General features: G+C 48.0%; 1 protein-coding gene across 1 annotated transcript; it reads left to right on the top strand.

Moving 5' to 3' along the window:
• The first annotated feature begins 93 nt into the window (after nucleotides 1–93).
• Nucleotides 94–24299, top strand: xpo1b (exportin 1 (CRM1 homolog, yeast) b). The gene is made up of 25 exons (XM_076979283.1): nucleotides 94–504; nucleotides 3413–3544; nucleotides 3893–3994; nucleotides 6896–6968; nucleotides 10619–10680; nucleotides 12002–12046; nucleotides 12318–12499; nucleotides 12593–12641; nucleotides 12786–12905; nucleotides 13426–13554; nucleotides 13713–13871; nucleotides 14483–14680; nucleotides 15758–15896; nucleotides 16135–16316; nucleotides 16794–16950; nucleotides 17505–17668; nucleotides 18611–18745; nucleotides 18891–19074; nucleotides 19525–19631; nucleotides 19826–20020; nucleotides 20961–21129; nucleotides 21248–21382; nucleotides 21707–21866; nucleotides 21970–22066; nucleotides 22411–24299. Exons 2-25 carry the CDS (start codon nucleotides 3419–3421, stop codon nucleotides 22555–22557), a joined length of 3216 nt encoding a protein of 1071 aa, XP_076835398.1. The 5' UTR covers nucleotides 94–504; nucleotides 3413–3418; the 3' UTR covers nucleotides 22558–24299.

The following is a 24299-nucleotide window of genomic DNA, read 5'->3' on the forward strand; positions in this document are numbered from 1 at the left end:
ATGGCCCGCGGGGAATGGGCGTGACGTTAATCCAAACTTTTCGCGGCGACATCGGCTGAAAACTAAACCGAGATGGAATCTCCCAGTCTGAACCGGTTTCAACCGGTTACGAGTTTGTTGCTTGTGAGGAGGAGAGGCGCAGGTTCACAGTCTCTAAATAGCGCCCCCGCTGCAATATCTTCCAGTAAAAGACAAAAAAAAACAACAACTGTTAATCAAGGTTAACTTTATTTCGTAAAATGAATCGGACTGAGAGAATACCCAGCTCGCCGTGATTGTTAATGCCGAATCCACATCGCGGTGGTCCTAGTCAAGCAGCTAGGCTAGCGAAGTTAGCGTACTCGTCACATAGGCTGTGTGGCTGACCGACGTCTCGGCGTATCTCGGGGCGACCAGGCGACCGCGTGCACCCGGGCGCGAGCGACACTGGAGCTAGTTAGCTAGCACGCGGGTTAGCAGCTCTGGCAGACCGGCAGACCTTCCTCTCACGGGCGCGGACTAGCGGTAGGTAACTGGGGGGGGCTCAGACTGGAGCTAACTGGGGATGGTGTGTGTGTGTAGGCGTGCGTGTGTGTGTGTGTGGCACGGCTCGTCAGGGACGGGTGACATGGCCGGGGCGGAGGGGCGAGGACCAGAACCGAGAGACCCCCGGCGAACCGGACTGCAGCTCGGTCACGTTACCGTTACTGGTGTAGCCGCGCTGGTGCGGGTGGAGGTGGTGGAGCTGCTCCTGTCTGCACGGTGGAGGGTGGCGCTACTACGCCGAGCGGTGTGGTGGTGGTGATGGAGGGAGGGAGGGGTTCTCCGCTGGCGTGTAGTCCGGGAGATGCGTGACAACAGTGGGCTGCCCCGTCCGTGTTTATGCGCGTATGTAGTTAGTTATGTAGGTTTATGTGTTTGTTTTATTTAGTACAATACTGCAAACATCTGCATTAATGCGAGTGTGTGTAAGCGCCACGGTTATATCCACGAGTGTGTGTAAGGTTATACTCACGAGTGTGTGTACGCGCCACGGTTATATCCACGCGTGTGTGTACGCGCCACGGTTATATCCACGAGTGTGTGTACGCGCCACGGTTATATCCACGAGTGTGTGTAAGCGCCACGGTTATATCCACGAGTGTGTGAAAGGTTATACTCACGAGTGTGTGTACGCGCCTCGGTTATATCCACGAGTGTGTGTAAGTTTATACTCACGGTTATATCCACGAGTGTGTGTAAGCGCCACGGTTATATCCACGAGTGTGTGTAAGCGCCACGGTTATATCCACGAGTGTGTGTAAGCGCCACGGTTATATCCACGAGTGTGTGTAAGTTTATACTCACGGTTATATCCACGAGTGTGTGTAAGCGCCACGGTTATATCCACGAGTGTGTGTACGCGCCACGGTTATATCCACGAGTGTCTGTGTAAGCGCCACGGTTATATCCACGAGTGTCTGTGTAAGCGCCACGGTTATATCCACGAATGTCTGTGTAAGCGCCACGGTTATATCCACGAGTGTCTGTGTAAGCGCCACGGTTATATCCACGGTTATATCCACGAGTGTCTGTGTAAGCGCCACGGTTATATCCACGAGTGTGTGTGTAAGCGCCACAGTTATATCCACGAGTGTGTGTAAGCGCCACTGTTATATCCACGAGTGTGTGTAAGGTTATACTCACGGTTATATCCACGAGTGTGTGTAAGTTTATACTCACGGTTATATCCACGAGTGTGTGTAAGCGCCACGGTTATATCCACGAGGTGAGTGGGTGGTGTCGTGGGTTGGTGTGGGATGGATGTAGTGTGCAGGTTTGAGGTGAAGTTGGCCCGGTGGTGGGTGGATCAATGCGGCGTGTGTAACGTACACGTTACACGGGCGGGACGGGCAGGACCAGAACCGCTCCAGTCGGGCCAGGTTGAACATCCGTGTGGAGGGTTGATGGATGATGGGAGTTGATGGCTTATTTGGAGTCGCGGTCGAACTAAAGCAGAAAACACATGTGCACACATCACTTAAAGCACCAACTCTGTGGACAAAATAGAGTTAGATTTGGACTTGAGAAAAAATACTTAACGATATTGATAATGTCTTGTTGTCACACTGGCTTTCACCTTTACCTGTAGCAGAATGGCTAAACGCTAGTTACTTTTCCACACTTAAAATGTCCTTTTGTTAATTGCGGTCAGCGTTTGTCCCCGTGTTGATGTGGGATGTCTGTGGGGTCAGTACCGGGTTGCTGCACAGAACCCCAGTGCTGGACTGACCTCCACAAGTACGTTAGAGCCCGGCGCCTCAAAGTGTCGGTTCGACGGGCTTGCTTGACCTAGTTTTAAGGTTCTGTGTTTTATTATTTGCTGTGGCCCTCAGTGGAGGTTCTCAACGTTGTGGATAACCTTATTGTACATTTTTTGTTTCCACAGACCATTAGACTGAATTAGAAATTGGCTGCTGAATCGAGTAGTTAAGATGTTCTGTATTAATTCCGTGTGCGTAAAACACAGAATATTATAGGTGCGTGATGACTGCTGCATGACGTGTCGGTCCGCGCGCCTGTCTGGCGGATGTAAACAGTGTTACGTCAGGGAAAGGGCTGATTTGCACGTGGGTTCATTGAGAAAATAAAGTTCAGTCTTCTCTTTTTCCCACAGACACACCACTAAATCTTCCTACAGTTTACCGCACTGAGCTATATATTGATAGCAAACAAATCTGTTTGTTGCTTCTGCCATTTAGTCATTTTTTAAATTTCCCATTGACCGTCCACATGGTCTTTAATTATTAATTAAGGAGTCGGGTGTATCAGATGTTTAGAGTGCTGATTATGTATGTGCTTTGTTTTGATATCCGAATATGAGAATGCAAGAACATTAATGGGTATGGTTGCCAAATCTGTTGTTTTGCAACCATCACTGTAGTACTGGGTTTTGTTGTGATGATGCTGTGGAAGCCTGCAGTATGCAAATGAACCAAATCAGCATTATTTTAATTGCGTGGTGTAAACGTTCACAGACATTCACTGGTTCACAACATCTTCCAATGCGTTAATGAAACGCAGCATTCACATGAACTGACCAACATGAATAATCTTCAACCGTGTTGCGTCACGAATACCTGAACTCAGAAACCTGCGGAGTGACGCTGTCAGAATGGGAATGGATTAGATTTTGTGACCTACATCTCCATAAACGGTCCAGAAACTTGATCTTGGACCTGCACTGCTGCCCCGGACCTCAGGTCATGCACGCTGTGTGTGTCCCAGTGAGAGAGCCATTAAGAAGAATACAGCGACCACGTCCCGGTCATGCCAGCGCAAAGCCCTGCAGTACAGACATTGGGGAAATAGTTTGGAGTTCATTTCAAATGCTTTTTCCCTGCTAGATGTTTCTTTTGAACAAAGGCCTCACCAGCCCTCCCTGTCCCCACAGAGCCCTATGCCAGCAGTTATGACAATGTTAGCCGACCATGCAGCCAGACAGCTGCTGGACTTCAATCAGAAACTGGACATTAACCTCCTGGATAATGTGGTGAACTGCCTGTACCATGGAGTTGGCCCACAGGTAAGAAGCATGTGTGAAGCGGCGTTCTGTGGCTGGATAGTGTTCTTCCAGCCCTGAGTGTGACCACATGCCATAGTGGCATTGTGTTTCTCTTCTGCCAGACGAGACTGGAATTTTGAGACTTGAATTTGAACACCAAATATTTGTGATGTTTTGCTCAAACTACTGGGCTGCAAAACAGGAACAATGAGCTTGCAGAGCGCGATGCACTAATTTCATAACTATTCCATCTTTCTGTTTCTTATTTGATTTCGCACGTACAGATTTTTATGCAGTCCAATATCTATACTAAATGTCTGCAGTACGTTTTTTCGATGTGTCCATGTTGATACGGTTTTGTTTTCATAGCAAAGAATGGCGCAGGAGGTCCTCACCCATTTAAAGGAGCATCCCGACGCCTGGACCCGAGTAGACACCATTCTGGAGTTCTCCCAGAACATGAACACCAAGGTGAGCCTGCCCCCTCCTGACAGGCTGCTCCACGCCCTTGGGGCACTGTGGGGGCGTGAGTGCTGGCCAGGCTCCTCCCCCCCCCCCCCCCCCCCCCCCCCCTGCATGGTGGATTTCACCGTGGGGACGAGAAGCAGAGCCTCTAGCAGCACTCTCGGCCCGACGGGCCTCCTGAGGGCGGCTCCTAACCTCTACTCTGAGGAAGCGCTGATCTGATGTGACTCGTACAGATTTTTGGGGAAATACAGTGAGGAATTAGTGCCACCGGATGGATTATTTCATACAAATTAACTGTTGGGCATTTGTAGTGCCTGCAGCTCAATTGGACGAGGCTTGTTTTGGTTTGTGTTACTATGGTGTCATGGGCACAGTTATTTTTATATAAGATGTTGTTGGCTTCAAGTCAAACCTTTGATACCTCCCAACATCTGAGAGCCCATTAAACTGGACCTCCCCACTCACGTCTTTAGATACCTTCCAACCTCGGTGAGTCTAATAAACTCCACCTCCCCACACCAGTTAATTTCTTAATTAGAAATGTGTATGAAGCGTGAGGTGTTGGCAGTGAAGTGTCCAGTCAGACCCCTCTGGCCTGTTGGGGAGTGTGAGCTGCTGAGAGGATCCGTGTGCAGCATGTCTGCTCACTCAGTTCCTGCACCTCCATCCCGTCTCTATCGGAGCCGTACGCTCATCTAGTCTTCATGGGCAAACCGAAGAAGGACCTGCCATCAAAACCTCAGTGAGGAATCACTGAACACCATAGGGCGGGTTTCAGTGTTGAGACTGCGGGGCCTTGTGAAGAGGCGTGCGTGCGTGTGCGTGTGCGTGTGTGCGCGTGTGTGTGTGTGTGTGTGTGTGAGAGAGAGAGCTCGGCACTAATCCTGCAGCTGTTCTCACTCATCCTAATTGGGACTTTGATTTGCTCAGCAGTTCTTCCTATGGCGGTTGCGATGGAGTTTTTCCCCCATTGTTTAAGAGGCTTCCTCAAAGTACTGGTGGCTCTGTTTGCTGTTGATGTATTTGTTTATTTGTTTATTTGGGGCTTGCTGTATGTACGCTCTTAACCCTTATACTAATGTTTGGAGGGGATTTGTCAGCAGTGTTTCATAGTTTCATATTGTGCTGCCCAAAATGTGAGGCCTTAGAGGAACTTTTGCTAAAAGAGAAAAGGTAAAACTCTTATTAAATTTCTCATACCTTTCAAAATCTTTCAGGAAAACAAAATTAAGTGAAGGAAAAACTATGTAAAGTACATTGGTCATTTGGCAGTTTCCACTACATTCTCTTTTTTCTCTTAAAAAAAAAAAACATTGTTAAGGAACAATACAAGAGAACAGACAAAAACACTCAACCATTTCTTAATTGAAATTGTTCATATTTGATTATTAATGACAATGTTCCATTATGTTGATTGCTTGTAATAGGAAGAAAAGGGGTGTGTCTTCCTGTGCACCTTGACACAGCTAGGCTTTGGGCGGCAGGCCTCCACAAGGTCTACCTTTTCATTCCCTTATACTCAATTCTGCTCTGCATCCGTTTTCATTGCATTTACTTCTCATCTGGAGCAGCATCTCAGAGCAAGTGTCTGATCCAGGAGCAGTTTCTCCTCTCCTCTGTGGCTGTGTTGGTTAGGAGAGGCTGTGCCTAGACCTGCATTCTTGCTCCAAGATATATCTACTCAGTGGTATCAGGCAGGTGGCAGGTATTGCTCTAACTAGGTGTAGGGGTAACAGGGTGTTTCGGCTGTAGGGATCATTTCTGCCTCTCTCTCACTCTATCTCTCACTCTGTATTGTGGTTGTCTGTTTTGGCCATCACTTTCTCAGTTAGAAAGATGGAAGGAAAAATCCTTGAAGAAACACAGCTTCTGCACTGATGTGAGGACATGTTCAGATGTGTGAAGCGTCAGTGCACATGCCTGGTTTCTTTGACACCCTGATGGTGCACCTTGACTAGTATTAAAGGTGCCTGTTCAAATGCTCAGGGTTGCACGTGGACCAAGACCACGGTTGTGGCCATCAGGGGCCACGGGACACAGGGGCCGGCTCTTCCTCTTCCTTCAATGTGTAAATCTTCTGTTCCACATCAGCTCCTCATTTCATCCGCCTCCCTTTTGACCCACCTGAGTTTTCTCCCCTGATAGCCTACAGTCATCGATCCCTACAGCTGAAACACTTGACGGTTAAAACACTAAAGGCAGTAACACAAACTAACAAACCCCAAATTCTCACAGCTCCGTAAAATTCAAATAAAGTTTTGTGAAGCTCTGTAGACATGTGTATGGAACCAGACCTGTGACTCGTCTTGCTGTTCCCGAGACCCACACCAGCTGAAGGTGAAAAGCACAGCCAGCAACGCTGTTAGATATGCTTTCGTTTTATTTTTTCCCCCGTGACTAGCTTTCCTCGAGTGGTGTGGTAACACTACCCCGTACGAGCGTTGGGGGTGAGGAACAGTAGTGTTCTCTTATCTTTGCTTATTTTCACTGTGCGACATATAAACATATATGTTGTATTCTGTGGGTTCTTGGGCTTCCTGCGCAGTTATGGCTGGATACAGCGGCGTCTCGTTAGCGGCGTCTCGTTAGCGGTTAACCCGTTAGACTTGGCGTTTCCTCCCCTGGCTTTCACTTTCTGGTGTGAAGCTGGCAGAAACAGCAAAACTTCTACAGGCTTAAACTCACATTCACCAATTCTTTAGAAAGTTTAAATCAAAACCATAGGAATTAACACACTGAAATTAAGCCTGCATGAAAGAGTATAAGTGTATTCAGGCAGGGCCACTCTCCTTCTCCTTTTGTTTTGAGTCATTCTGACAATCCAGTCCAGCAGTAGCTCATGTGCTTAAGCTTATTAAAGCTGGTAGAGTCATTCATATCTGCTCTTTTCCCTTGGTATTACAGTACTATGCTCTGCAGATTCTGGAAACGGTTATTAAAACAAGATGGAAGATCCTACCCAGAAACCAGTGTGAAGGTAAGTTGAACACACCGATCACCCGTTTGGCTGTACTGACCAGCTCCAGGTCAGAGCCTGACCTGCTCTTTTTGCATGCAATCTGTTCAAGACTTTTCTTTCCTTTTGCTTAAAATGAAGGCACACAAGTTTATGACAGGCCTATATTGTTGGACCTGTTTATTTGGTAAGACCCTCAGTTTCAACAAACTGTTATATATCCAGGTCCACATGCAAGTGTTTGTTGAACTGGTGTTTTTAAAATGCATTAAAACATTTTTTTTACAACATCAAATGAAATGTAAATGGTTCTTAACATAGTTTTTCTTTGTTTGAATGCCAGTTCTGTTTCTCTTGCAAGCACTGCATGGTCATAGACTGTGTCCTTACACCAGCACCCCCTACTGGCCTGGGTGGTGCATGCCATCTTCCCTTTGCCTGTAGGAGAACAGTCTGTAGAAAGAGACATCAGGACATTATGAAGCCCTCTATTGGCAGAACCCATTGTGAGCGGGGCATTGGAAGCATTACCGTGCATTGCATGACCGGGTGTGGGGCCACTGCCCATACTGTCGTATTATTGATCACCTGATCGATTCGGGTCTTGATACACGTCCTGAAGCGAGTCCTGATACACTTCCTGAAACGGGTCCTGATGCACGTCTTGATACGGGTCCAGGTTGCAGGTGAAAAGGCAAATTGTAACTGGACAGTGTGCATGGCAGGTGTCCAGTGGACTTTAGAAGTAAGAGTCCCACACCGTGTGTGGTCAGCATACAGACTGGGCTCATTTGGATGGAGTTGCTAAGTATTTAAGGCTGCAAGCTGGAAAATGTGTGAGGCTGTAGTGTGCAGAGTGAAAACAACCCCAGTCTTCCTCCTCCTCTTCCTGCAGAGCCCGGGTGTCTGTGTATCCGTACGGGGGTTTTCACTTTACTCAATATAAATATAAATGGAAATATAAATATCTCCAGTTGGGTCAGATGGTGACGTCCGGAACAAAAAACGCCATATGAGCAAAGTTCTCCAACTATTGAGCTTGAATTTGCAGTCTTGTTTCCTGGGGGAGACACCCATTTATAGGCACAACATGGTTGCCAAGCTGAGACCCCCCCCCACCCCCCAGTGTCGTGGTCGTAGGTCATCTCATAGGTGAGATACGTCTCCACTATGTGGTGACGTGACATGACGCTAGTAATGTGAGAAACGTGAACAAATTCAGCTCTGCTCAACTGTATGCAAATGAGCTGTGAATACTCGATGGTGATAACCAATCAGAAAAGATGGTCACAGATCTATTTGATGTGCCCTTGTTTATATATGTTTATCAATAAAAAAATAGGCAGGGGCTAAACTGTCGGAGTGTGGAGGCTCCAGTTGAGGCGTAGTAGTAGTAGAAGTAGTAGTATGAGCTGTAGTAGTAGTAGTAGTAGTATGAGCTGTAGTAGTAGTAGTTTGAGCTGTAGTAGTAGTAGTATGAGCTGTAGTAGTAGCTGTAGTAGTAGTTTGAGCTGTAGTAATAGTAGTAGTAGTAGTATGAACTGTAGTAGTAGTAGTTGTAGAAGTAGTATGAACTGTAGTAGTAGAAGTAGTATGAGCTGTAGAAGTAGTATGAGCTGTAGTAGTAGTTGTAGAAGTAGTATGAGCTGTAGTAGAAGTAGTATGAGCTGTAGTAGTAGTTGTAGAAGTAGTATGAGTTGTAGTAGTAGTAGTTGTAGAAGTAGTATGAGCTGTAGTAGTAGTTGTAGAAGTAGTATGAACTGTAGTAGAAGTAGTAATTGTAGTAGTAGTATTGGTAGTAGTTTGAGTTGTAGTAGTATGTGCTGTAGTAGTAGAAGTAGTATGAACTGTAGTAGTATTAGTAGTAGTTTGAGCTGTAGTAGTAGTATGAGCTGTAGTAGTAGAAGTAATATGAACTGTAGTAGTAGTATTAGTAGTAGTATGAGCTGTAGTAGAAGTATGAGCTGTAGTAGAAGTAGTATGAACTGTAGTAGTAGTATTAGTAGTAGTTTGAGTAGTAGTAGTAGAAGTAGTATGAACTGTAGTAGTAGTTTGAGCTGCTGTAGTAGTAGTAGTAGTAGTATGAGTATGAGCTATAGTAGTAGCAGTATGAGCTGTTGTAGTATTAGTAGTAGTTTTAGTAGTAGTATGAGCTGTAGTAGTAGCAGTATGAGCTGTAGTATTAGTAGTAGTTTGAGCTGTAGTAGTAGCAGTATGAGCTGTAGTAGTAGTATGAGCTGTAGTAGCAGTAGTAGTAGTAGTAGTAGTAGTAGTATGAACTGTAGAAGTAGCATGAATTGTAGTAGTAGTAGTAGTTGTAGAAGTAGTATGAGCTGTAGTAGTAGTTGTAGAAGTGGTATGAACTGTAGTAGAAGTAGTATGAATTGTAGTAGTATTAGTAGTAGTTTGAGCTGTAGTAGTAGTAGTATGAGCTGTAGTAGAAGTAGTATGAACTGTAGTAGTAGTATTAGTAGTAGTTTGAGTAGTAGTAGTATGAGCTGTAGTAGAAGTAGTATGAACTGTAGTAGTAATTTGAGCTGCTGTAGTAGTAGTAGTATGAGTATGAGCTGTAGTAGTAGCAGTATGAGCTGTAGTATTAGTAGTAGTTTGAGCTGGAGTAGTAGTATGAGCTGTAGTAGTAGCAGTATGAGCTGTAGTAGTAGTATTAGTAGTAGTTTGAGCTGTAGTAGTTTGAGTAGTAGTAGTAGTATGAGCTGTAGTAGTAGCAGTATGAGCTGTAGTAGTAGTAGCAGCAGTATGAGCTGTATTAGTAGTATGGGCTGTAATAGTAGTTTGAGCTGTATGTTTGCATGTTTTTAAATATGCCAAACTAGAAAAATCTATGTAAAACACAGTTAGTGTAACTTGTTAGTGTAGTTAGTGTTAGTTAATTACAAGTTAGCGTAACTTGTATGTGCACCAGTTTAAAACGTTTTGCATGACTATCCAGTTCATTCACATGCTGAGAAACACCCACCAGCAGCTCAGTCACCGCAAACACTTGTTCATGTGAGTGTATTCTGAGTGTGCTCGTAGTGTTTTGAGCACACAATGGTTTGTGGGCACCAGTGGGCACAAAGTCTGATAAAGATGAATTAAAGGACGTGTCCCTAGCTGAAAGGCTTTATTACAGGTGGACACAGGCAGGTGCGTCTGACACTCTGCTCGTGTGTCTCCATTTAAGCTTCTTCCATCAGAGTCTTCCTGGCTCTGGGTGACAGCTCACAGTATCGTGGGTTTCTGGGCTTTGAGTCAAGGTTCAAATTGACTATTCATTCTCAGCTTTGAGTCTAGTCAGATATGAAGATGGATAAATATTTATGTAAGTGCTATCTGTAAAACATTTTGACCTTGTGTTCATTTTAGTTTATTATTGCATGCTAGACCCCAGTATAAAGTGACCTTATTTCAAAACTCCTTCCATTTTGTCTCCATTGAGGAGGATGTGTGTACTCAGTGGCTCCCTCTACTGTTTCTCACATTCACTACACTTTGGCATCTGGCCCGAGACCCTTCATGTGCCTTAGCTAAGCAGTGTTTGTGGTGATGTTTTAACTCGCCTTATTCTGTTCATTTTTCTGGCCCCTCACAAAGTCTCTCTTCAAAGTACTACAGGACGTGTTTGAGTCGTAACCCTTAACCACACTGTCCTCTCCTCTGCTTGTGTGCAGGCATTAAGAAGTATGTGGTTGGGCTCATTATCAAGACCTCGTCAGACGCAGCTAATGTGGAGGTGAGTGATGATCCTCAGGCCAGAGTCCATGTCCAGGGTCCACGCGCAAAGTCCAGGGTCCAGGCAGCCTGCACCATATATCTGCTGTTATCGCCATATTGGCTTCCATTGTACCTATTTCACAGAATGCTGCAGTATGCAAACTGTATAAATCACCAGACATTTTTAATGTGCTCTGGGCATCCTGATCAATCACAGATCAATCATGAGTGCTCAAAAATAATAGAGCGATCGTGTGTTTGCAAAAGTGTTCCTGACCATCATGCCATGCTACACTGTGCCCTGACATTCCTAGAAAACAGCAATTTTTTACTGTTGATCAGTGTCAACTCATCCAGCGTTAACTCGTCCAAGTTGATGTCCAAGCTCCCCAATCTTCACCTCAGCACCTCCCTCCGTAAACGGATGTGAGATTTCTGTACTCACAGACCACAGTCTTTTAGGGTGGATAATCACGGCTCTTCTACTGCCGTTGGTGTTCCCCTGGGCTAGGGGCTTAGCCCTCAGCTCCGCCCCCGCACTCGACTCCGCCCCACACTCGACCCTGCCCCACACTCGACTCCGCCCCCACACTCGACTCCGCCCCCACACTCGACTCCGCCCCCACACTCGACTCCGCCCCCACACTCAGCTCCGCCCCCACACTCAGCTCTGCCCCCACACTCAAGACTGCCTGGTCAAGACTCGAGGTGTAGCAATAACAGCGTGGTCCCTCCACACCCAGACGACACAGGACCACGTGCCCTTGTTCACATCAGTGGGGTTGAGGTAGAGTGAGTGTCCAGCCTTGTCCACGGTTGTGTCTACACCTCTGTCCTGATTTAGACTGTGTGTCTACTTCCTGTGGAGTCAGAGGATGGTTGACCTGTCCTCTCGGTTCCTCTCAGGGCCTAAAGAAGGGCGTCCACACAACTCCCATCTGGAGAGCACTGCGCAACTGTCTGCTGTCACATTATCACTGCTGGGCCTGAGCTCCCCCCCCCCGCTCTGTGCAGGCCTTACACGTTAACGTCTGCCTCCAGTCTCTTACGACCCGGGACACGTCCGTTACCTTCACGTCTTTATCTCCCGTTATCTGCGCACTTCACTCTCGCTACAGTTGCACCTGACGCTCCCGCGTCCCCTTCCTGTTTGCACTATACACACACCGGCTTACACTTCCTGACTAACTGTATCTCTGTTGCCATGTACTTAGCACAGTGACAAAGCTGCATCTAACATGTAGCAGCATAATCACAGTTCTGTTGCCTGTTGTGTTCAGTCGTTTAAAATGGCCCTATCGATTAGGGGCAGAAGACTGACCTGTTGCCCTTTATTACAGAAAGAGAAGGTGTACATCGGAAAGCTCAACATGATCTTAGTTCAGGTAAGCACTGGGCATCGTCAGTAATGCAGTATTAATCAGAATAATGAGCCCGTTAGTGTTCTTTAATCTTATAAAGGTGCTGTCACGTTGTTGTAGATGCTGTACAATTTACAAATATTAAGCAGGTTGTCGGGGGTTAGAGTCATTAAGCTCAAGTAATGTTCCTACAGGCTGATTGAAGTTACCTAGCTGGTCATTTAGTGGGAGAACACTACTTGTGTGTGTGTGTGTGTGTTCATGAACAGGCGTGTGTGTGTGGCGTGTTGGTTAGATCCTGAAGCAGGAGTGGCCCAAGCACTGGCCCACGTTCATCAGCGACATCGTGGGGGCGAGCCGCACCAGCGAGAGCCTCTGTCAGAACAACATGATCATCCTGAAGCTGCTCAGTGAGGAGGTGTTCGACTTCTCCAGCGGACAGATGACCCAGGTGAAGGCCAAGCACCTGAAGGACAGGTGAGGTGGTGGCAGGTGATGATGATGATGATGAAGACCCGTGTCTGTGATGATTGCGACCACGGTGTAACCTCCTCTTCTCTGCTCCCACAGCATGTGTAATGAGTTCTCCCAGATCTTTCAGCTCTGCCAGTTTGTGATGGTGTGTGAACTTCACATCCACACACACACACACACACACACACACACACCCTCCACAATCTTTTCAAATTCTCACACAGTTAATCTAAACTTCTTTTTATCATTTTAAATCACAATTTTTTTTTTGTTTTTTACCACTTCGCAGGAAAACTCCCAGAATGCTCCTCTGGTACACGCCACCTTGGAGACGTTATTACGCTTTTTGAACTGGATTCCGCTGGGTTACATCTTCGAGACCAAACTGATCAGCACCCTGGTGTACAAGGTATCAGAGACTCGTACCCATCCAGACTCTGAAACACGAACACTGATCTACTAGTCAGAGCTACTAGAGCAGCCTGCATATGGAGAGGATTTTTCTCAGATCAAAATCCTTTTTTGTTTTGGTTTGTGTTTGACACAGTGAGGTTATGTCCCCGTATATGTGGCACAGTAGAAAACTATAACAGTCCACATCGACATACATTTATGAAGACACACAGCACACAGGTTATAATCACACGCTCTATGTTTACAGTAAGCGTTGATGTTTTTGCTGGTCGGTCCTGAGCAGGACTTGACGGGTCGGGTCTCTCTGCCCTTCAGGACTGGGAGTGTGTGATATTAGTGGTTAGATGGACCATGACCTCAGCCCAGATTGAGTGTGTGTGATGGTAAACCGTGCGTGGTGCTGAGAACACACAGCATGCAACACACAGGTGTTGAAATCCCTCTTCTGAAGATATAAAGATGGTGTCGTGCCCATTTTAAGATTTGTTAAAACACGTTCCCCTCCTTTCCTGCAGTTCCTGAACGTTCCCATGTTCCGTAACGTCACTCTGAAGTGTCTGACGGAGATCGCAGGTGTGAGTGTGAGTCAGTATGAGGAGCAGTTCGTCACACTCTTCACACTCACCATGATGCAGCTCAAACAGGTAACACACACAACACCTCAGTGTATTTATCATTTACCTTCATGTAAAACTAATGTTTAAAAAAAAAAAAAAAACACATACGTAGACTTGTGAACAGACACCAGCCATATTTATGAGCGCACACAGGTACCCACACACTTTTCCCCTGTGGTTTGCAGATGCTGCCTCTGAACACAAACATCCGCCTGGCGTACGCGAACGGGAAGGACGATGAGCAGAACTTCATCCAGAACCTCAGCCTGTTCCTCTGCACCTTCCTCAAGGAGCACGGGCAGCTCATCGAGAAGAGGCTCAACCTCCGAGAGACGCTCATGGAGGTACAGAGACAGACAACAACATGGAGACAGACAACAACATGACAACCTGTAACCCTCAGAGTCCTGAACCCAACAGATCTCCCCCCCCCCCCACTTAAGGTGGGAGGTGTTCAAGCTGCTTGACTCAACAAATAGGTTTAAGTCTAAGTCTTAAACGGTGAGACTGCATCTGATTTAGAGCACGTTATTCCACATCTTGGGTGCATTATGGGCACTCAGTCGGGTTTCTACTGCTAATAGAGGGATGAAACAGACATGGCAGTTCAAGAGGTCACTAAGACCATCCAGAGCTTTGTGGGGCATATTGGGAGCCAATGCAGTGTAGATAAGGAGGCACACACACACACCCCACAGGCCAGGCAGGTTTATTTATATAGCACTTTCCAAAAAAGTGTGTGTGTTCTTATTACTTGCAGTCAAACGGTGCAGTGAGGGTGTTGGAGATTCTGCTCTAGAGCGTGGTGGAGCACTTGGGTGGAGCATTGAGGTGTCAGCCAGTGTCATTTTTCTGTGGAGCGTTATGATGTATTTGTTGGAGTAGGGCCCTTCTCCACCCTGTAGCGAGTGTGTGATGACGGTGGAGGTGTTGTGGCCGGTGTCGCCCCCTGCAGGCCCTCCACTACATGCTGCTGGTGTCTGAGGTGGAGGAGACGGAGATCTTTAAGATCTGTCTGGAGTACTGGAACCACCTGGCGGCGGAGCTGTACAGAGAGAGTCCCTTCAGCACCTCCACCTCCCCCCTGCTGTCTGGCAGCCAGCACTACGACGTGCCCCCACGCAGACACCTCTACCTGCCCGTCCTGTCCAAGGTGAAGACCTCACACACACACACACACACACACACACACACACATACGCAGACACCACTACCTGCTTGTCCTGTCCAAGGTACAGACCTCACACACACACACACACACACACACACACACACACACACATACGCAGACACCACTACCTGCCCGTCCTGTCCAAGGTACAGACCTCACACACACACACACACACGCAGACACCTCTACCTGCCCGTCCTGTCCAAGGTGAAGACCTCACACACACACACACGCAGACAGCTCTACCTGCCCGTCCTGTCCAAGGTTAGTGCCCCATATACACACACAGACACGCAGACAATTCTACCTGCCCGTCCTGTCCAAGGTGAAGACCTCACACACACACACACACACACACATACGCAGACACCACTACCTGCCCGTCCTGTCCAAGGTACAGACCTCACACACACACACACACACACACACACGCAGACACCTCTACCTGCCCGTCCTGTCCAAGGTGAAGACCTCACACACACACGCAGACAGCTCTACCTGCCCGTCCTGTCCAAGGTTAGTGCCCCATATACACACACAGACACGCAGACAATTCTACCTGCCCGTCCTGTCCAAGGTGAAGACCACACACACACACACACACACACACACGCAGACAATTCTACCTGCCCGTCCTGTCCAAGGTGAAGACCACACACACACACACACGCAGACAACTCTACCTGCCCGTCCTGTCCAAGGTTAGTGACACACACACATACACACACACACACACACCCGCACACACACACACACACTCAGACAAATCTACCTGCCCGTCCTGTCCAAGGTGAAGACCTCACACACACACACACACAGACAGCTCTACCTGCCAGTCCTGTCCAAGGTGAAGACCTCACACACACATCTGTAGTCACACACACGCGCAGATCTGTACATGCGCGTACAGACACACACACACACCACCACACATGTTCATACATGCCAGTAACACTGTAACTTATTAACCTGTATGCGTTAGTTCGAGGATTATTCTCTTTGACGGGTGTGTGTGTGTGTGTGTGTGTGTGTGTGTGTGTGTGTGTGTGTGGGTTCCAGGTGCGTCTTCTGATGGTGAGCCGCATGGCGAAGCCCGAGGAGGTGCTGGTGGTGGAGAACGATCAGGGGGAGGTGGTGCGAGAATTCATGAAGGACACGGACTCCATCAACCTCTACAAGAACATGAGAGAAACGCTGGGTAGGAACACACTTAATGTAGCACTAGAACATCCAGGAACCCCCGTCCACACTCGAGGAATATCACCCTAAGATTGACAACAGACGACATCCTATTGGTCCAGTGTTGAGAAAAATATAGATGGTGTTTATTTTCTAAAGTATAAATCCCCTTTTCTCCTTCTCTTACTTCTCTCCGCCCCCTGTCTCCGCCCCTCGCCCCGCCCCTCGCCACGCCCCTTCTCTCTGCATGCGTGTAGTGTACTTGACCCATCTGGACTATGCAGATACGGAGCGCATCATGACTGAGAAGCTCCATAACCAGGTGAACGGCACCGAGTGGTCATGGAAGAACCTGAACACACTGTGCTGGGCCATCGGGTCCATCAGTGGAGCCATGCACGAGGAAGATGAGAAGAGGTTCCTCGTCACCGTCATCAAGGTATCTGACCTCCCTCACGCAGCTGCATGCACAGACCCAGTAGTACTCAGTAGAATGTAGTATCATAGTACACAAAAGTATATAGTAGTACACAATAGTAGTTGTGTATTAGTATACAGTAGTACACAATTGTAGTGTGTATATAGCATAGTAGTATACAATAGTAGTGTATATTAGTATACAGTAGTACACTATAGTAGTGTATATTAGTATACAGTAGTACACTATAGTAGTGTATATTAGTATACAGTAGTACACTATAGTAGTGTATATTAGTATACAGTAATACACTATAGTAGTGTATATTAGTATACAGTAATACACTATAGTAGTGTATATAGCACAGAACTCCACAGTCATGGTTCAGTCACACATGCTATCATACTAATGAAGACATAAGTGCACCTGCCCATTGACTATTGTTGACTATCCGAATGCAAAGGTAGTTGAACGTTTGTGTGCGCTTGTGTGTGTTAGGACCTGCTAGGATTGTGTGAACAGAAGCGTGGGAAAGATAACAAGGCCATCATTGCCTCCAACATCATGTACATTGTGGGCCAGTACCCACGATTCCTGCGTGCACACTGGAAGTTCCTCAAGACTGTGGTGAACAAACTGTTTGAGTTCATGCATGGTGAGTTATGTCCCGCACTCACTGTTGGGTGTTTACGGACTTCCTGCTTTACACACTGCCCATTTCAGGGACGTTAAGATATACATGTTGTTTGTTCATTTTGTCATTAATCACTTCCACAGGGCCACCAAGACTTCAACATCCTTCACAGTGGGGCTATGTTTATGTTAGATACAGATATAATAAATATCATAATAAAATTTCAAGCACATTCCCAAGCGAGTCAATGAGGCAGCCATATTCTGATCTGATTGGGTGAGATGAAGGTCTTTTAATATGGTGTTTTGGGACCCACACATCTGCTGTGTTGCTCTTGGTTTGTCCTGCTCCAGAGCGCCTCCTAGTGGCTAGTCTCACCATCTACAGTTCACTCTTAGGAACGGTCACCTGGAGTGTGTTTAGACAGGCTGAAGACCCATTACAGTGGGGACACGCTGAGCTGCCCTCAGACTGTATGATATCATGATAAACACAGAAAATCTCTCTCTCTCTCTCTCTCTCTCTCTCTCTCTCTCTCTCTCTCTCTCTCTCTCTCTGTTCTGTGCCCACCCCAGAGACCCATGATGGTGTTCAGGACATGGCTTGTGACACATTCATCAAGATTGCTCAGAAGTGCAGGAGGCATTTTGTGCAGGTGCAGGTCGGAGAGGTCATGCCCTTCATCGACGAGATCCTCAACAACATCAACACCATCATCTGTGACCTGCAGCCGCAGCAGGTGGAGACCTCCGCCCCGCCCATAGAGAGTAGTAACGTAGTAACGGGCCGCCCCGCCCATAGGGAGTAGTAACGTAGTAACGGGTCACCCCGCCCATAGGGAGTAGTAACGTAGTAACGGGCCGCCCCGCCCATAGGGAGTAGTAACGTGGAGTAGTAACGTAGTAACGGGCCGCCCCGCCCATAGGGAGTAGTAACGTATTAACAGGCCGAGGGTCATTACGAGTGGCACGTCCTCACAGTTAGATGCTGAGCTTTAATAAATACTATGTGTCATATTCATAAAACGTCACAGTAACTGCACTACACCGTTCAAAATGTGCAACACAGTATTTCATTCTTATGTAAGTTCCCATGGTGTTAGTTAGTGCACGTGTCTGCTTACTGCTGTCTTAAATGGACCCGTGAAAGAACCAACGTTGACGTGTTCATGAGGTCGTGCACTTTAAAGTCCCACGTCGACTGCGGGGATTTTGCATAGTGGCGTTCTATTATGAATCACTAACATCATATGCAAATGAGGACAAACTGCATATGCGCCACGTCACATAAATATCACGTCACACATTCTGGCCTATCTGTACTATTTCCTAGGATGAATTCTGTAATCGGATGCAAAGCACTTTGTAAGTCACTCTGGATAACGTAAATAAACGTTAAAACTCGCCAGCATTAGACGTGTACGAATGAGGAAAAGTGTCACGTCGGCACTGCAGTTAACGTTAAATCTGGAGATAGTTTCGTGTGGGCTCTACAAAGCCCTGCCGTCTCCGATGGGAATGTTGTGTAAGATTGTTAACTGAGACGCTTGGATAAGTCACCCGAGTACATTTGTGTGTGTGTGTGTGTGTGTGTGTGTGTGTGTGTGTGTGTGTGTGTGTGTGTGTGTGTGTGTGTGTGTTTTTGTGTGTGTGTGTGTGTGTTTGTGTGTGTGTGTGTGTAGGTGCACACGTTCTATGAAGCGGTGGGCTACATGATTGGTGCCCAGACAGACCAGGCTGTGCAGGAACACCTGATAGAGAAGTACATGCTGCTGCCCAATCAGGTGTGGGACAGCATCATCCAGCAGGCCACCAAGGTGAGGCTCCGCCCCCCTGGGGTTAAGACACACCCCCAAATACCACCTCACAACCCCCCCCCCCCCCCCCCCCTCCACTGGACACTGGTGGTGATCAGCTGTGTCCAGCTCCATGACCCTGTGCTGTGTGTGTGTCCCTGGGCAGAACGTGGACATCCTGAAGGACCCGGAGACGGTGAAGCAGCTAGGCAGCATCCTGAAGACCAACGTGAGGGCGTGTAAGGCTGTGGGACACCCCTTCGTCGTCCAGCTGGGACGCATCTACCTGGACATGCTCAACGTCTACAAGTGCCTCAGCGAGAACATCTCCGCAGCCATCCAGACCAACGGTGTGTGTGGGTGGGGGTGTGGGGGGGTGGGTGGGTGTGTGTGGGGAGGGGTCGTGGCCTGGGCATGCACCACTGCTAATGGCCCCTCTGATGTCGCAGGGGTTTGGCAGGAGACTGGTTAAGAACTGCTGCTTGCTAGGCTACTGCAGGCTCAAAATATAGCTGCACCAGAGAGAGAGAGAGAGAGAGAGAGAGAGAGAGAGGGGGAAAGAGAGAGAGAGTGTGTGTGTGTGAGCATATGTGAAAGAACGAGAGAGCAAGCGAGAGAGAGAAGGAGAGAGACTCATTAGTGGAGTTGCTCATACCCACAGTACACACATGCTGTGGACATGAAGGCATTACTGCATTATTTCTATGTCTGTGTACTGTTGACATTTTTGTGGGTCTGTGTGTGTGTTTCTGATCTATTATATATATTGCGTGTGCGCGTGTGTGTGTGTGTGCGCGCAGGAGAGATGGTGACGAAGCAACCTCTCATCAGAAGTATGCGCACGGTGAAGAGAGAGACGCTCAAACTCATCTCAGGCTGGGTCAGCCGCTCCAACGACCCGCAGATGGTACGAAACACACACACACACACACACACACACACACTCCTCCCTATTCCCTACAGTGTGCACTTTAGAACGCAGTCTGGAGTTTGAGCGTCATCCAAACGTCATTTCTCCCGTTGTTCCTGCCCCCTATACGAGACCCACTCTGATGTGTGTGTGTGTGTGTGTGTGTGTGTGTGTGTGTGTGTGTGTGTCAGGTGGGTGAGAACTTTGTCCCGCCCCTGCTGGACGCCGTCCTCATAGATTACCAGCGGAACGTTCCTGCGGCCAGAGAGCCGGAAGTGCTCAGTACCATGGCAACCATTGTAAACAAACTGGGCGGCCACATCACCTCAGAGATCCCGCAGATCTTTGACGCCGTGTTTGAGTGTACGCTGAACATGATCAACAAAGTAAGACCTCAACACACACTCAATACTGAACATGACCAACACACACCCCAGAACACCTCAACACACACTCAACACCGAACATGACCAACACACACCCCAGAACACCTCAACACACACTCAACACCGAATATGACCAACACACACCCCAGAACAGCTCAACATCGAATATGACCAACACACACCCTAGAACAGCTCAACATCGAATATGACCAACACACAACCCAGAACAGCTCAACATCGAATATGACCAACACACACCCCAGAACAACTCAACATCGAATATGACCAACACACACCCCAGAACAGCTCAACATCGAATATGACCAACACACACCCCAGAACAACTCAACATCGAATATGACCAACACACACCCCAGAACAGCTCAACACCAAACATGACCAACACACACCCCAGAACAGCTCAACACCGAACATGACCAACACACACCCCAGAACACCTCAACACACACTCAACACCGAATATGACCAACACACACCCCAGAACAGCTCAACATCGAATATGACCAACACACACCCCAGAACAGCTCAACACCAAACATGACCAACACACACCCGAACATGACCAACACACACCCCACAGCAGCTCAACACACACTCAACACCAAACATGACCACCAAACACCCCACAGCAGCTCGTACACACACTCAACACTGAGCATGATGAAACACACACACTTGAAGCTCAAAGGTGCAGTTCCCTGCTGCTCTGAGCAGGTGTTTGGCTCACAGAGTTGGTTCTGGGTCTCGAGGCTCAGCTGTTTAAATTATAGCTTACACACTCCTTGCAGTGTGCCATGCTGCAGCTGTAAAAGTCAAGTTAGGTCTCCTCTCCGATTGTAAACCTGGATTATGATCCTGGGTTATAATGTGGGATTATGTGGCGAGCGTGTGCGATGCGGCTCTCTGCGTGTGGCTGCAGGATTTCGAGGAGTATCCAGAGCACCGGACGCACTTCTTCTACCTGCTGCAGGCCGTCAACTCCCACTGTTTCCCCGCCTTCCTGGCCATCCCGCCCGCCCAGTTCAAACTGGTGCTGGACTCCATCATCTGGGCCTTCAAGCACACCATGAGGAACGTGGCCGACACGGGTGAGACTCGCTCTGCACCGTCACTTTGATGAGGAGTGAGTCCAATCCCCTTAGCATGTCTGTGTGAGCGATATGCAAATATTACATTGTGTGTGTGTGTGTGGGTGTGTGTGTGTAGGTCTACAGATTCTCTACACATTACTCCAGAACGTGGCCCAGGAAGACGCTGCCGCCCAAAGCTTCTACCAGACTTATTTCTGTGACATACTGCAGCACATCTTCTCTGTGGTGACAGACACATCTCACACAGCCGGTGAGTCACCCGATGAGAGTGCACAAACACACACACACAACCACATGCACATTCACACTTGCAGCAAAATTGACAGCGTTGCGAGCATTAGCGTGGGGTTCTAGCATTAGAAACCCCTGCATCTCTGAATCACCTGTGTGTGTGTGTGTGTGTGTGTGTGTGTGTGTGTGTGTGTGTGTGTGTGTGTGTGTGTGTGTGTGTGTGTGTGTGTGTGTGTGTGTGTGTGTGTGTCTGTGTGTCTGTGTCTGTGTCTGTGTGTCTGTGTCTGTGTGTGTGTGTCTGTGTGTGTGTGTGTGTCTGTGTGTGTGTGTGTGTGTCCTGCAGGGTTGACCATGCACGCGTCTATCCTGGCGTACATGTTTAACCTGGTGGAGGAGGGGAAGATCACCATGACCCTCAACCCCACCAGCCCCGTCAGTAATCAGGCCTTCATCCAGGAATACGTCGCCAATCTGCTGAAGACCGCCTTCCCTCACCTGCAGGAGTGAGTCTGCTCTCTCCTGTCTCATGCTGGTCAGCCCTGTCCCACCCCCGCGTGGGCGGAGCCGTGTGACCCACATCTTAATGGCTGCTTCTGTTGTGCGCAGTGCACAGGTCAAAGTGTTTGTGACGGGGCTGTTCAGCTTGAACCAGGACATCCCTGCGTTTAAGGAGCACCTCCGAGACTTCCTGGTGCAGATCAAGGTGAGTGGCCCCCCGTCCGTACCGCTGCCATTGGTCAGGCTCCAGGGGGGTTGTGCTCGAATGACCTCTGACCTCTTGTGACTCCTAGCTAGTGTGTGCAGTGTGCAGGTTGGGTTGAGGCATTCTGTTCCTCGCTGGACGGCTGTCTGGTCCTCTCTCCCTCCAGAGAGGGTGTGGGGGGTGTGGACAAACATCTGGGGGTGTGGTTTGTAGAAGGGCGCTTGACGTGAGGCCTGTGAATGACCTGCTCTCTGGTGTGTGTGTGTGTGTGTGTGTGTGTGTGTGTGTGTGTGTGTGTGTGTGTGTGTGTGTGTGTGTGTGTGTGTGTGTGTGTGTGTGTGCAGGAGTTTGCAGGTGAAGATACAACAGACCTTTTCCTGGAGGAGAGGGAGGCGTCTCTGCGCCAGGCCCAGGAGGAGAAACACAAACTGCAGATGTCTGTGCCTGGAATCCTGAACCCTCACGAGATCCCTGAGGAGATGTGTGACTGAACACACACACCCTCTGTACACACATAAAACATACAATACACACACACACACATGGTGTGCTGGCACCTTATGAGAACTCAACATATTTCTAAAGACAGCTCTGTTTAAACTGTGTTTGGGGCCCTGTTGTGAGTGTGTATACGTGTGTGTGTGTGTGTGAGAGATACTTCCTCCTTTGTAGACACAGTGTTTCTTGACCAAAACGATGCCAATCTGTACATGATCTCATGACCCAGTCCTTCTGCCTAATCTGTGTTTTTTACGGACACTTTCTGTAATCCCTTTCTGTTGGGTCTGGACCTCACGTTTGGTCAACCTCAGCGCTGCACGCAGTTTCTTCAGAGCAGCACGTTCTCTCTGCCTGCCCTTCTCTCTCTCTCGTCTCCACCTCCGTTCCTTCCTCTTCCACCTCGTGTGTGTGTGTGTGTGTGTGTGTGTGTGTGTGTGTGTGTGTGTGTGTGTGTGTGTGTGTGTGTGTGTGTGTGTGTGTGTGTGTCTTCTCCGTCGGTGAGGGAGTGCAGGTTTGTGAGATGTTGTGCAGTATAGCACATGTTCCTGCAGTGCTGAGGAACGTCCTGTTGAGAGCTCGCACCTCCACACGTCCGCGGACACCTCTACCCAGAGCTGGGAAACGCACTACAAAGCAGGCCCACACGGGCCCCGCCCACATGGACCCTGGGCCCCGCCCACGTGGACCCTGGGCACCGCCCACGCCCAGCACTGCTTCACTTCTGGGACTTTAAAAGCATGCGGTTCAGCTGGAGGAGGCAGGCAGTGGTTGGATCGTCGGTCCTGCTGTGCTGGTCATCAGAAACGTGGCTGATCACAGCTGCTGGACTGAGATAAATAACTCGACTCAACTCAGATGCTTCCTGTTAGTAGATTTGGCTCAAAGCTTGTGGTTATTTGCTGTAAAGCAGACCTGCTTCTTAATCAGAGTTGTATAATCAGATTCTGTGTTCAACCCGATCAATACCAGAAATGTGAGTGCGAAGTCCGATTTGAGGGCTTGTTTAGACGTAGCTGAAGATTCCTCATCACTGTGTGGGCGGGTGTGTTGGAGAGACACGCTGCAGTGAACTAAGAACGCTCTGGGCTTTCTGCAGAAATGTTGAGCTCATTCATGGGAGTTCATGTATGGATGACTGTGTGGATGTGTAACGGGTGTAGGTGTGATGGATGCTGGCTCTGTACAGTGTTTGCCTCCAGGTGGCGCTCTGTGGAATTTGTTCAACAGCGCTCTGTGTGTGTGTGTGGGGGGGGGGTACTGGGGTTTGTTTGTTTTGTTTTCCTCAATGAGGATGGTGGCTCCTTTTTGAGAGCTTTCATTAAATTCATTAAATGGAAGTTTAAAAGAAAGTGGTTAAAATATTTATGGGTTCATCGTAGGCTGCGTCTTTATACCTGCTCTCAAGTTAACTCGCCCAGAGACAGTTAGAGGGTTTTGTTTGTTTGTTTTTTAATTGTACTAATTTACTTTGTTTACCATGCTGTAGTGCTTTAAGACACTACTTAGAGCAAATTTAAAAAAATCCCTCAGTTTACATTTTTTTAATTATTATTATTATTTTTAAAGTTCATTCTAAATGAAAGGAAATGCAGAATCAGGAATGCTGACATTCTCAGTAGGAGAAGAATGTTCCAGATCCGGCCCACGGCCCATGGGGCCACACCCCCTTCTTTAAGGGTAACGTTTGATGTGAAACTTTTTTGAGCGAATTAAAGTTAAAAGAATTTTATAA

This window comes from Brachyhypopomus gauderio, chromosome 17, assembly GCF_052324685.1.
Source record: "Brachyhypopomus gauderio isolate BG-103 chromosome 17, BGAUD_0.2, whole genome shotgun sequence".
NCBI lineage: Eukaryota > Metazoa > Chordata > Actinopteri > Gymnotiformes > Hypopomidae > Brachyhypopomus > Brachyhypopomus gauderio.